The sequence below is a fragment of the Meles meles genome, chromosome 3, assembly GCF_922984935.1.
Source record: "Meles meles chromosome 3, mMelMel3.1 paternal haplotype, whole genome shotgun sequence".
Classification (NCBI taxonomy): Eukaryota; Metazoa; Chordata; class Mammalia; order Carnivora; family Mustelidae; genus Meles; species Meles meles.
In genome coordinates, this window is record NC_060068.1 from 89,584,078 (window position 1) to 89,599,303 (window position 15,226).

At 35.5% G+C, this 15,226-nt stretch overlaps 1 protein-coding gene across 3 annotated transcripts in view; it reads right to left on the reverse strand.

The window, feature by feature from the left end:
* The window catches only part of CWC27 (CWC27 spliceosome associated cyclophilin), a 204,153-nt gene that overhangs the window by 177,325 nt on the left and 11,602 nt on the right, over positions 1 to 15,226 (reverse strand). For 2 of the 3 annotated variants that reach the window (XM_045999882.1, XM_045999881.1), the window contains exons 4-8: positions 12,219 to 12,331; positions 9,389 to 9,532; positions 7,883 to 7,981; positions 6,927 to 7,030; positions 5,163 to 5,232 (exon numbers count right to left, since the gene is read on the reverse strand). In XM_045999882.1, the coding sequence (XP_045855838.1) occupies positions 5,163 to 5,232; positions 6,927 to 7,030; positions 7,883 to 7,981; positions 9,389 to 9,532; positions 12,219 to 12,331 (530 nt within the window). The remainder of the gene's footprint in view (positions 1 to 5,162; positions 5,233 to 6,926; positions 7,031 to 7,882; positions 7,982 to 9,388; positions 9,533 to 12,218; positions 12,332 to 15,226) is intronic. The other variant, XM_045999883.1, reaches the window with a different exon arrangement.

Sequence of the window (15,226 nt, forward strand, 5' to 3'; positions counted from 1 at the left end):
CTAAATGGTTCCTGGTATTTTCATGCTACAAAGAAGAAAGCTGAGGCTCAGAGAGGCTAAGTTTTACAAAGTCACAAAGTATCAGTGGAAAGTGAAGAGCCAGTATCAGTGTGTATGATCCCAAATCCATGTCTGCTCCAACATACTGCTCCAACACACTGCCCCTCAAAGATGGCACAGTTTACCAACAGAGAGCTCACAGCCTAGGACTCTACATACTTAACAGGGCAGAAAGAAAAGGGTATAATGTTTTAATATACATTGAGAATACAGTCATGCTTCTTGCGTAATAAAACAAAATGGATATTTTTAAAAGGAAAACGTAAGCATTACAAGCCAGGCAGACGTTAGATAAGAAAAAGGAATGATCAAGACAAGACATTTGGAAAAGATGGTATTTTATGTGTTGAAAATAAATACGACTTTGACATCCAGAATGGGACAGGGCACTTCATGCAGGGAAAAGAACATGAACAAAGACATACAGAAAGGAAAACACAAAACATATATACAGAACCGCAAATAGTTCAGATCTGCTCACACAGTGTTTCCTACCTTTCCCTGATAAGAATTCCAAGAAATTCATTAAAAGTACAGCTTCAAAAAAAAAAAAAAGAAGTATAGCTTCCCAGGCTCCTCCCTTGGAGATTCTAATTCCATAGGTCTGAGGAGGGTGTAGGGATTTAATTTTTAATTTTTAAAACAGTGTTAGACCTGACATTTCTGTGGTTTTTTAAGTGGTGTAAGAAATATTTAACTAAAGGGCAGAGTTGGTAATAGGGAGTCACGGCCTTATTTCTATAGTCAACAGAAAGCAACTGTGATATCTTTTTTTTTTTTTAAGATTTTATTTATTATTATTTATTTTATTATTTGACAGAGAGAGATCACAAGTAGGCAGAGAGGCAGGCAGAGAGAGAGGGGGAAGCAGGCTCCCCGCCAAGCAGGGCTCGATCCCAGGACCCCGAGATCATGACCCAAGCCGAAGGCAGAGACTTAACCCACTGAGCCACCCAGGCGCCCCACAACTGTGATATCTTAGAGGTTTTAGGAAGACTGTTCTGATGGTAATGAGTGGAAGGGAAAGAAAAGCAAGGAGATGGGAGACAAGTCTGCAGACTAGAGCAGCAGCTGAGGCTAGAAATAAAGGCCTTAATGAGGGTAGTAGCAAAATAAATTAAAAGGAAAAAATAGATTTGAGATATGTCATGGATGAAAAATTGGTAGGACAGTGCAACAAATTGGTTTTGCAGAGAAAGAGTAAGAAAAAAGTCAGGATCTAAAATTCTTCTCTAGAGAATACTGATACCAGAGAGTAGAAAACGAAGTCACAAAACAGAAAAGTCTGGGAAACAGAGATAATGAATTAAGCCTTGGCCAGGACTTGGGTTACTAGTTAGATATTTAAACATAGAGAAATGGCCAATAGGCAGTTGGAGAAAAGAAAAGTAAGCCAGCCTGGAGATAGAGATTTGAGAGTCAGAAGCAAACACTGTTTTTTTTTAAGATTTTATTTATTTATGTGAGGTACAGCGAGAGTGAAAGAGCACAAGCAGGGGGAGAAGTAGGCAGAAGGAGAAGCAGACTCTCCACTGAATAGGGAGCCCGACATGGGGCTCGATCCCAAGACTCCAGGATCATGACCTGAGCCGAAGGCAGCCACTTAACCGACTGAGCCACTCAGGCGCCCCAGAAGCAAACATTTGATAACTTTATCACACAGCACAGTCAAGTACAGTCAGATGAGAGAAATACGATGACACAATACTAGGCTTATACTATTCCCATGATAATGGACTGTAGGTTGCAATTTTCTTGGCAAAAAGGAATGAATTTACTTAGTCTTTCCACTGTTTGAAGTGTTTTTCAGGTTTGAGGCAACATAAAGGGCAAGCCAATACATCTGCAGTGGTATCGTTGCACATTTCAACCTTGCAGCAAACACCGATTGCTTTGGGGTTATCAAGTTCACTACAGTCAGAGTAAGTTAAAGATTTTGTTTTACTTTGTATAATAGTAAGCAGCATAGTAACATATGCTTGAAACATTTAACACAGACTGTTGTTACAATAGAGAAAATTCAAACTAACTTCCTAGTAAAGTTGATCTCAATGTAAGAGTAAGCAAAACATATTTTCAACCAGAAATTTAATTCAACAAAAAGACTAATAGAAAAATTCCTTTCTCCTACCCTTGTGCTTTCCTCAGGCTGCTCAGCCTAATATTCAAGCCTCTGTGTGAGTTAGGAAAGGGTAAAGGGCAGACTGCACTGAGCCGCCTTCTACCCCAGAATGCTGCACTACCAGCTTAATTTCCCGCCAGTCTTCTAGACGGCTTGGGCTTAAAGGAAGCAGCCTCAGCAGCATTCAAGATCATATTAGAGACATAAATAGCTACAGAAAGCTAAGTTCGCAATTCTGATTGCACCACCTCCTAATTACATGGTTTTGCACAAGTGATTTAACCATTCTCAGTATTGGTTTCTTCCCTTACATAGGAGTACTAACATCCCCTAGCATGTGGTTGTTATAGAGGTGACATAACATAAATATTTAACACAGGTAGCAGAGGAAAATAATTACAGTATAACATATGCTTTGATGGCCACAGATTACTATGGAAAGAAGTTAAACTTAGCCTGGGTGCGAGATGGGTAGAGAAGCGGGGTGGAGGTAGTCCAGAGTTGACAGTGAAGCTAAATCATAAGGGAAAAACAAAAATTAACCAAATAAAGCAGAACCTAACCCAAGCAAAAGGAAAAACAGGAGTGGGAGGATTGTGGGGAAGGCACTTGAACTTGACATCTTTAGAAAACATCAGTGAAAGGGACTCCTGGCAATTTCCAGATCTAACATTTGTCATTTTGTCAACTTACAAATATACCCAGATGATCATGACATATAGTATATCTTTCATTTTAATAAGGCAGAAATTTGAATCATGAATAAGGCAAGACTAGTGCACTAACATCTAAAGAAGATAACTTCTGAGATATTGGGGTACCGGAATGATTGATAATGCTGACGAGGTCTAGGGAAAGGAAGTTTTCATATAAAGATGAATTTAATTTTAACATCTAAAGTAGAGATGTTTCCTAAAGGAAATTAAGAATGTCGGATAAGAGGCCAGAAATAATATTTGTCCAGGTGTCCTAGAGTTCAGAATATTAGTATACAGGTGGAAGCTGAGAATCCATGGTATCAAATATATCACTCTGGAATACTGAAGACAGCAGGAAAAAATCATGATCAGAATGTTTCTTACACATGTCCATTTCAATTCAGTCTCAATGCAATGGGTAGAAGTAGTGTGCTTACTAAATGTCCAACGTTAGCCTATCAAAACCATCCTCTATGATGAGGGAAGCACATGGATAAAGAATTAAACACAAGGGTAAAAATAATGTGCTTTTAAGCCGGTGCTATTGTTAGTTTGGGTTAGAAATAGGTAACTATATTAAGCAAATAAGACAGGGCTAAGTTACAGAGTTTTAATTACTACAACAAAACTTCTAACCTTTCAAGTTTCTGTATTCACTAATTTTCTTTCTTTTTTTAAACACTGCAGAGAGGTAATCTATTTACAGAAGAGTGATTTAAAGGCATTATGATTTTCTTTACAAACAGATGTAGGAACAGAACTGTCCACTTTTTTTTTTTTAAGATTTCATTCATTCACTTGGCAGAGAGACAGAGATCACAAGTAAGCAGACAGAGGGAGAGGGAGAAGCAGGCTCCCACTGAGCAAGGAGCCTGATGTGGGCTCGATCCCAGAACCCTGACACCATGACCTGAGTTGAAGGCAGAGGCCGAACCCACTGAGCTACCCAGGCACCCCAGGAACTATCCATTTAAAAAAAAAACTCTACACTCCAACCCTCCACTAATATTTATAATTAATTAATTTTTTTGAGAGAGGGAGGAGGGGAAGGGCAGAGAGAGAGGCATAGAGAGAATCTTCAATGTAGGACTCAATCTCACGATGCTGAGATCAAGACTTAAACCGAAATCAAGAATCAGACCTTTAGGGGCGCCTGGGTGGCTCAGTGGGTTAAAGCCTCTGCCTTCGGCTCAGGTCATGGTCCCAGGGTTCTGGGATCGAGCCCCGCATCGGGCTCTCTGCTCAGTGGGGAGCCTGCTTCCTCCTCCTCTCTCTGCCTGCCTCTCTCTGCCTGCCTCTCTGCCTACTTGTGATTTCTGTCTGTCAAATAAATAAATAAAGTCTTAAAAAAAAAAAAAAAAGGAATCAGACCTTTAACCAACTGAGCCAGTCAGGTGTCCCTCAACCCTCCACTATTATTATAATTCACTGAACTCCCTGTATCAAAGGCTACCCGCCCCCCACCCCGCCAGCCCCTTCCCTAGATTTGACTCTCCAAATGTCCATCTCTTCATCATCTGAGGGGACACATACCAGAATCTTTGGGAGTAAAAACCCTTGAGGGTGAATTTCTTGAAGTATATTTAACAGATTCACTATTCTAAATATTGTCAAGGCATAGGTGTTTCAGCAATGAGTATTGTGTCAAAAGTGATATTCAGGGAAACCACACTTAAAGGCCTAGTGGAAGCATTGGTGGGGTAAAAGGTCAGGAGGGGATTTGTAATCCAAATACATGTATCCTACTTGGTTCAAATCCCAGCTCTAGCTATTTACTGGCTGTGTGACTGAGCAAATTACAACCTATCTATATCTTAATTTATTTTGGGGAAAAATGGGATAATGATAATACCTATCTTAAAGGGCTATGATGAGAATTAATGACATTAATGAATATACAGATAATATTAAAATGAATATAAAAGCTGTGGTCCATCACTATTATAATAATGGTCTTAATCATTATCATCTAGCAAAACACTTAAATAGCAATTAAAATCTGAATCACAAGCTTGAATCATTTTTTAACTCTAGTTCTGAATTTTAAAAAAATAGCTTGTTAAAAAACCCACAAAACTCTAATTTCAAGAGGGCATATCAGCTTAGGAATTGCAAATATTACTGACAACAAATCATTTTACAAATCAGTTCAATGAACACTTTCTGACCGTGTACAATGGAAAACATGCTGTGCCATATATATATAGCAGGAGATTAAAAAATGAGTGAGATTGAAACCCTAGTATCTTTTATAATTCAGAACAAAGGGATTAGAGTTTTACCTGACTAACTCGATTTACTTCCTCCTCTTCTTCTTCAGCTTCCTCTCCAAACGAAAGTAAACTAAAATTTCTTATCAAAAAAAGAAAGAAAAAAGGAAAGAAGAATGAAAGAAAATTGAGAAAATTAAACAAAACTTATACTGTATTTTCAAGGCAATAAAATAGAATTTACAAGAACATATTTTAACTGTTCAGGAATATACAATATGACTTAGTATTCAGCAGAAATATACTAAGGATCTGTATTTTCAGCATAATGTTAAGGCATTGGCCTCAGACCAGAGAAATTCATATATTAGATGAAACTAATGACCAAAAATCCATCCTCAGCACTACCATTAAATATATTAAGTCAAGCATGACAGAAATAATTAAGCCTTTTATATTTATAAAAACTGGTTAGCAAAATGGGAGTTTTCTGAAAACCTAATAAATATATAGACCTGAGAACACTACAAATGGGAAGCAATTAATCTAGTATCTTCTAAAATGTCATAATACTTTGAAATTGATAAGTTACACAACATTGTCAAATAAAAAAAAAAAAAAGCAGTAAACGTAACAAAAAAATAGCCCATAGGGAAGAATAAACTATTTTCTTTGAGTCTTCAAACTAAAGACAGCCCAAGGAAGATAAATAGCAAGTTATTAAAACTCTCTCTCAAATACTGAAAAAATAAAAGATTTGGCAACAAGAAGAATTTTTTATTTAAAAACCTAGATGCAATCAAAGACTACCATATCATCCCTAATATATTTGCTATGAATTAAAAACAACAAAAACACCCAGCTTTTGGGCTAATGTCAAGATAAATAATAGGAATGAATATTGTACCTGAATATGGTGACAGTGACCTTTCACCCAGAGGTAAATTAGTCAAAAGAAATGAATCAAAAAATAGAAGAATATCAAATACACTGCCATATAAGAATTTATTTTACCACAAGACATCAACTGCTTATTGAAGTGGCTCACATTTGACAGTTTATAAAAGCAGCTTAACTTCCTTATACTGTAGGGTATCATGAAAGAAAGAAATGTGATTGAAAACCTATGCACCTGGGTGTTTTCAAATTCCCCTGCTTATTTTCTCTTCCTAACACCCAGATATTGTAATTATAATTTCCATTTTACAGGATGGGGAAACTGAAGCTCAGAAATATGAACACACTTTGCTCTTATAAATGGTGTCAGGCAGGATTATACCTGGAACTGTCTGAATCTAACAACTATGAATATACTAAAATTACTAATGTGGATGCTACACTTCACTAAAAGAGGAAGTTGAAATCTAACTCTCTGGTACTCTGATAACTCTCTGATATTTTAATAGATAAAACTAATAATATGAAAAATATTGTCCACAAAATACTGCAACTTACTTACTCCAAAACAGGAGTGAAAAGTTAAATTATGTAACCATGCAGTCATTATATCCTTCATACTTGACTTTCCAAATTCTTTACACGGAGCATATATTAGTTGAAAAACAAGTAAAAAAAAAAAATTCTTAACTCATTTACATAAATAACTGCTATAGTGATCATAAATATTAATACAGATTTCATGCAGACATGTGACATAATACTTCTTTAGCTTGTTACATACAGTATTTTAATAAAAGAAATGCATATTAGAAAAAAGAAACACCTCATAATTCAGATATCTCCCCAGTCTACACTGGCCTCTCCCTCACTAGCAAACAGTTGTTACAAAAGGAAACAAAATGAATGAATTTCTATTATTCTATTATTTCTGATTACTTTGTGCCTTTGGGCTTCAGTTTCTTTACTTCTTCCTCTGGTTTCTCTTTTTTTGGCTTCTTTATTTCTCTTGGAATGATGTCATCAAAAGGATTAAACAAAACCTATGGAACAAAATAGTTTGAAAACATTTTCCCATTTTTAAAAATTTCACAAAAAATTAAAACCAGTATTCAATTGCGTTAATATTAACTTCTGTATTTTTTGCTCACATAACTATTATAAGTCTATGATATATTTACTACATAAACTACTTACACTTACATGGCCTTGCTGGATTTTCCTGATAATCCTATGTGTAATTAGGTAAAAGGTATTTTATCCTGATTTCACAAAAGGGAAAAACATTCAATAAAACATAATACCTAGTATGCAAGATAAACTCAGAGTATGACCCCAAATCAAATGTATCTAAGGACCTTCTTCCTCAATGAAGGATCACTCTAAAATTACCCAGGAAGGCACTTCATTCAGCTAAATAAGCCTAATTCTTCTAATTTTCCCTTATAAGTCATGGTTTTCATATACTGGATTATCAGCTAAAGTTTCATCTTTGAAACCAAAACCTTCAATTAAAAAAAAAATTCTTAAATCAGAAATTGTGCCTAAATTACAGAGACAAAATCCGAATTATGATGTTGATTTAGTATAAAGCCTTTACCCCACAGTTTAAAAATACTAACAGGGCGCCTGGTTGGCTCAGATGGTTAAGCATCTGCCTTCAGCTCAGGTCATGATCCCAGGATCCTGGGATGGAATCCTGCATCAGGCGCCCCTGCTCAGCGGGGAGACTGCTTCTCCCTCTGCCTCTCTTTCTTTGTGTCTGTCATGAATAAATAAATAAAACCTAAGAAAAAAATAACAAAAATTTTAAAAATAAAATAAATAAAAATACTAACAGCCCGCTTCTCTTACGTGATAATTTAAGTGCTGTATCTTGGACATCATGCTCCTACCTCACAGCTTCTTATTCTATGTGGATTACGTGGTCTTTCTTCCTCATCTACATCAACTTCTGTCAACCGCAGCATGTTATACACTGTATCCCCTGTGACCTATCAAACAAGACAAAAAACCTAACTGTAAACTATTATATTCATTCTTTGAAATAAGAGAGGGCTTCTGAAAATACTTTTTCAATAATTAAAAGGAAATCTCATATTTTTATATAGGAGCCTATGCATTAAATAATGCAAATAAAGCAACTTCTTCTCAAGGGGAAAAAGCATAAAGGGAGTTCAATCCCTCAAAAACATTTTTAGAAAACTTCCAATATATATTTAACATCAGGTTTTATTAAAAGTGAAGATATGATGCCAAGTAACCTCAGACTGAATGACAACTTTTCATTTAAACAAAATAAACAAATTCAGATTTTAGAAGTGGGTGGAAAAAGCAAATAACAATACCACCTGTAAATGTTTAGCAGACATTATCTTGTTATATCTTCACAAATATCCTAACAGCAGGTACTGCCATTATCCTTTCTCTAGATAAGAAAACCAAGATTCAAAGAAATTACAGAGCCGACAGTGATGGCCTTTCTGAATTCTTATTACTATTTTATACTTTGTCTCTAATGTGAAAGTTATATATTAGCAATTGTAAAAAGTGGTGCACAATGACAATCTAAATCTCACTTTATTATATGCTTTTATTCTTTAAAAACAGTAGGAAGGAAAATCTACGAACATAGACAACCTGTGTTATAGTGGTTCAAATGTGCATATTTTAACCTACGTTGTTAATTTTTAAGCAACCAGATTGTATTGCATGTTTTCAGCATGAGTCCTTTCATTCAACATTTCTCAGGCGTTTTAAAATAATACCAATTTTCCAGTTGTGCTCAGTTTGTTTTTTCCCTTTCATCCTCACACAACCCAGTTTTGCCTAGGCTATGGGGAAACCATTCCTACTGAACCAACCAGTAGAGGGAGCTGATAGACTAGTGATGTCTAACATGCCTACGACTTGAAATGTGGAAATATATTTTTTAGAAGGGAGAGTAAAAAAACAAAACCGTCAGAACCCCCTTTTAAAGGAAGATGTTAAATGTGAACAGGATTAAATAGTACTACTTAAAGTAATATTTCAGGTAAAATGTTTTAATATTAACACAACTTCCACTTTACACTTAAGAAATTCATCATTGACAAAAATAAACTTTAAACTACTAAATGTTGTTACCTAGATTTCTAAAAACATGAAAACATTATCAGATGAGCAATATAGTAGCTAATAACATCAGTATGATTTTAGAAAAGAACACTTGCAGTCATAATTAATGACTTATTTGAAACATACAAACAAAAATAAAGGTGGTCCCTGATAGTTCATTGTAAAAGGAATATATTCCATCATTTTTAGAAATAATAAATACCCCAGGGAATATTTTTATGAGGGCAGCTCCTAGATAAGTTGGTCATATTTATCAAAGAAGCTGAAGATAACTGGACACAAACCTTTCCAAAAATGGTATGTTTATTGTTGAGTTCATCTGCTCGACCCAGTGTAAAGAAAAACTGGCTGCCATTATCATGAGGACCAGCATTTGCCATGGCAACCAGTCCTCTCCGATTAAAACGTAACCGGGAATGGAATTCATCCTGAAGCATTAAAAAAAAAAAAAAAAAAAAAAAAAGTTTAGTGAATGACCTCAGTTATAAGGGTCTTCCTACTCTGTTAACAAGGTTCTATGTAACTTCCAGTCAAAAATGCTAAAGTTTTATTTGATTGATTTTCAAGTGTAATCAAATCCAATACTTCCTATTCCTTTACTAATGTTAAACTTGATTTCACTAGCCTGTAAGCATCTTCTAAATATCCTCAACCACAAATGTATCCTATTTTATGGGAAAGCTGCCTATTTACATGAAAGAAGGGCACTCAAACAGGAAGAGATTTCTAAGTCATTCCCCTATTCCCAACCCTTAAAGTTATCTAACTTTTTACAGCCTTCTGTTTTTCTTTTCCAAAAACACTACCTTGGAGTCATTGTAGGGTCTTCAACTATTGTGCCTCCCCACTCCATTCTAAAGGTCTTGAAAAAATGGCGTTCTTCTTTTTTTAATTCAAGGAATCTACTGTAATTGTGTTATGTGCTTTACTCTTTTTAAAAGGTCTTTGTTGAGTCTTTTCTGAACTGGCACTGCTCCCATTTGCCAGTTTTCCAAAGAACCGAGCAAGCCTCTCTAAGGTGGATTTCTTGCTATGGTAGGGCTACATAACATACATTAGTCTCTCAGTTAACAGAATTTCTATCCAGACCTGATACTAGACTCATTTATAATATAGACATAGATGTCATCAGTGCTCTTCAGAAAGAAAGTTATTTTTCCTTAATAAGTAATTGTCAAAGATTTGAGCACAAAGAGTCATAACTTGGGATGCCTGGGTGGTTCAGTCGGTTAAGCATCTGCCTTCGGCTCAGGTCATGATCCCAGAGTCCTGGGACAGAGTCCCACAACAGGCGACTAGCTCAGCAGTGAGCCTGATTCTCCCTCTACCTCTATCTGCCATTCTCCCTGCTCGTGCTCTCTCTCTGTGACAAATAAATAAATAAATAAATAAAATCTTAAAAAGCAGAACAAAAAAAGCCGTAACTCTTTATACTATATCAAAAGTGGACTAACTGAAAAACTTAACAAGATAATGGTATTAAATAAGCAAAAATCTCAATTTAGGAAGGAATTATGAGAAAGTGCTATACTGTTACACTGAACAACAGAATAAAGGAATGTTTTCTACTAGATGGAAGCTCTAAAATCATGAGACAAGTCAATTTGGTAAAATACAAAGTAGTTTTTTAGTGACATTTGAGACTTTTTTATTATAGCCATTCCTCATTTTCTAAGGCCATTATCATCTGGAAATTAAAGCGAACAGTTCAAGTATTCTTCTCAAGAATCACATAGTGACTCAGTAAAAAATTAAAAGAAACTCCAGACCCTCTATCTCATTAGTATAAACATGTCTTTAAAAATTCTCCTATTTTGGGACGCCTGAGTGGCTCAGTTGGTTAAGCGGCTGCCTTTGGCTCAGGTCATGATCCCAGCGTCCTGGGATCAAGTCCCATATCGGACTCCTTGCTCGGCAGGGAGCCTGCTTCTCCCTCTGCCTCTGCCTGCCTTTCTGCCTACTTGTGATCTCTCTCTCTCTCTGTCTCTCTCTCTCTGACAAATAAATAAATAAAATCTCTAAAAAAAAAAAATTCTCCTATTTTAAGAGCTACTGATGTTTACTCATACAAAGAACATGACATTGGTACCATGAGATTAATAAATAACCTAAATTGTAGTTCTTATTTGAACCCACTGTTATTAACTATGATGCTCTTTTTTTTTCTTTTTAGATCTGTGCAGGCAGTTAATAAATCACTGACCTATTCTTGATTAATACACTTTTTTCCAACATTTATGTTAATTCTTTCTTCTGTCCACTTGTGATTTCCTGTTATGACATGTGTTTTAGGCTACAAACATCTGTTGTGCATAATTAAGAATGAGTTCTGCTTTGGACTGAATTGTGTCTCCCCAATTCATACAGTGAGGCTCTAACCCTCCATGTTACTGTATGGGAGACAGGACCTGCAAGGAGATAATGCTAAGTTAAGTGATGTTATAAGTGTGAAGCCTTAATCCAGGACTGCTAGTGCCCTTATAAAAAATGAGGAAGAGACTCCAAAGCTCACTCTCTCTACCATGTGAAGACATAGCGAGGAGGTGGCTATCTGCAAGCCAGGAAGAAACCCTTTGCCAGAAACTAAATGCTAGTAAGTTGACCCATACTTCCCAGCCTCCAGAACTGTAAGAAATAAATTGCTGTTGTTTAAGCAAACAACATGGGTTGTTTCAGCCAACCCATCAGTGGTATTTTATTATAACGGTCCAAACAGATTCATATAAATTCCATATAGTGTTAAATAAAATATTTTAAAATAGGATGGCATATGAAATGTTCTAAAACTCTTTTACATTTACAGAGTTTCAGAGATCAGATATTGTCAGATATCAAGAACTACATAATATAGGTTTTCTTCCTGCCTCACATTTTCCTCATGACCACAAGCAGGTGTACCTGAATTCAATCTAGTGTAAAAGCTAGCAATAAGACAACTCAGAATGCTTGATAGGGGAAGTGCTGCTTTTATACCTGTATAATCCTAAACATGTGACAGGTACCAGATTTTGTGCACTAATGTGAAATGAATTTTTTTCATGTGGGGCACAGTCATTTTCAATTAAGCAATCTGAACTGATTTGCAAATAAATAACAATAAAAATTCAGTTTCACCTTGAATGGGGCTCCATAGATAGACTCTCCACCAGTCCCTGTGCCAGTAGGATCTCCCCCTTGGACTATAAAACCAGGTACAACTCTATGAAAAATGGTGTTGTCATAATATGCTGAAAGAAATTTAAAATAATTTAGCAAAGTCTAAAACGAAGTGTATAGCTTTGAGAGTTAATATTAGAGTCACAAGATTTTTTTCTCACACTATTAAATAGGCTCATAAACCCCTTCTTCCCTACTTACCATAAAATGTCTACTCAAAACAGTATAATTTCTACAAAAAAGCATGGTGGTTGTTGTATTGTAATTATTTCCAAGATTCTCTCCAACTCCAGATTACAGTTTATGTATAAATATATTTGGAAGCTATAAAAATACAAGAGGGATCATGTATGATCTCTTAATAGTACTGATTATTTGGAACCTGAAATCATTAAGGAGACTTCACCAAGAAAAAGAAGTAGTATGTGGCAGAAACATGGCATCTCAGTGAGGTAAATCCTGAGCCAAGAAGTTGGTGGGGGCAGAAGGGCAGTATTTAGACAGAATCAGAGTTTATATTAAGTGGAAAACATATGAAGAATATATGTGTAGCCCTGAAGGAAGTACTGAATAAACAAAACCTATTATTGTTGTTGTAAAAGCAAACAAAAACAAGCAGTAGCAGAGTAGATGGGAGATGGAGTGGATTCCTAAGCGTAGTCCTAGTTCAGTCACGTGCTTAGGATTGCAAAGCAGAAAGAGGGAGAATAGCTCCCTGAAAGCTTTACTGAGCTGCAGAACTGCCTGACACCAGATTTCCTGTCATCCATACCGGATTACAAATGTCTTTATTATGTAAATAATATTGAGTTGAGTCTTCTCTTACTTGCACCTAAACACAAGGTAACTCATGCAATGACAAATAGAATCAAGTGCCTGCTTTATGAGCCAAAACAAGACTATGGTTTATCATAATTCATAAAGTACTATATAATACAGTGGCTTGTAGGCACCCTCATCATCATTTACATTTGCAAGATCTATCTGGACGAAAAATCCATACTTTAAAGCAATATTGGCAAGAGAGACTCAGTGCAAAGAAGTGCTCCTTGGTTATAAATAGAAACTGTAAAAACTGAGTCTAAAAGTATCTCTCCTGTATTAAGTAAACATTTACTCAGAGTAGGTTAAAACTAGGCAGCATTCAGGAGTTCTGACTCTTGCATCTTGTTGGCTGGGTTGCCTTAAACGTAATTTTTCCCGCCATTTTTAAAAAATGGAGATATAACTGACATTTAACATTACAGTGGTTTCAGGTATACAACATAATGATTCAATATTTATATATATTGTGCAGTGTTTGCCACAGTAAGCCTAGTTAACAGCCAGCACCTCACAAAGCTACAAATTCCTTTTTCTTATGATGAGCACTTTTAAGATCTACTTTCTTACCAACTTCCATATATTCAATACAATATTATTAACTATCATCTACTATGATGTACATATAATTTTCTCATTATTAACCGACTGAGCCACCCAGGCACCCCCAAAATTTTTAATTATAAAATAAATAACTACTGGGGAGCCAGTGTATAGCATGGAGGTTATAGTTAACAGTACTGTGCTGTATGCTTGAAATTTGTGAAGAGAGTAGATCTCAAGTGTTCTCACCACACACACACACTCATAAGGTAACTATGTGAGGTGATGAATATATTACTTAACTTGATAGTCATAATCATTTCACAATGTGTATGTGTCTTAAATCATCACACTGTACACTTTAAAAAGATCATGTTGTACATCCTAAGTATATGCAATTTTTGTCTACAATACCTCAGTAAAGCTTAAAAAAAAAAAAAAAGGACTAAAAACTTGTCTTTAACTGCCATATCTATATCATGTTCCACCCTCCTGGCTACTCATTTACTTTTTAATTCTGGAAATCATCCCTTGTTGAAGTAAACACTGATATGAATGTTCTAAGACCTAGAAATTTCATGACTTGTTTAAATCATAGAATTAGTTAATTAAAATGGGGTTCTCTATTTTAAGACCTTGACTTTATTTGGGAGTATTTTCATTTAAATCAATCTTCTCACGTTTCCTGTTAGCCTCTGCAGTAATAATTCTATTTTTCACCTGTTCAACTTAAGAGAATTGCTCTTAAGTTATTTTTCTTATGATTTTCCTATTCTTTTTTCTTTCTCCTTGTATTCTTATAAATAGGGGAATAATTTTTTTGTTGGTTCCAATTAAGTTCCACCATGACCTAACTTAAGAACTTTATTTTTTTCTTCACTATCATATTAAATCCAGATGTGTTCTGTTTCTTCCATTCACCTGGTCATGGATTATTAATTACCATTCATTCTTTCTAATGTTTTTGTACTTTCACTCTTCCCCTATAAAATTTGAGCTTTTGAGTCTTCAAAACTTCTTTCCAGAGGCGAGTCTGACTTCTCTATGTCTACTGTGTTTCTTGGTTCTGTTGATAGTTATTTGAGGCTTCTCTGACTGTACTACCTGTCTGACTCAATTTCCTTCCTGCCTGCCATAGCAATTATTAATAATGGTCTTTGCAGATGTCTTTCTCTGTATTTTGGGGGGGCAGGTTTTTTGGGGGGTCTATTTATTTTTATATCTTAAATCCTCCCCTGGTAATTATCTATTTGTGTAATTATTATCTATTTGGAGAGCTCTTGCTGTAACCTCCTACTGGTTATACTAAGTTCTCTTTCACACCTTGCTTTTGACTCAAAATGTTGTTTTCTGATACCTGAATAACCCTGTCTGTCTCTACCAATCAGATATAACTTAGAAAGATAATGATTTGCCACCACTGGAGATATCTGAAACCATATGCAATGTATTCCAAAAGCCAGTAAGTTACAAAAATGTTTAGAATGTTTAGTTCTACAGGAGAATATTCTAAAGGAGAAAACACTCCAGTGGATGTATAATTCTGTAAAGTTTATTAAAAGAGAAATAGTCACTTTGTGACTCAGTCTAAAATCATACTG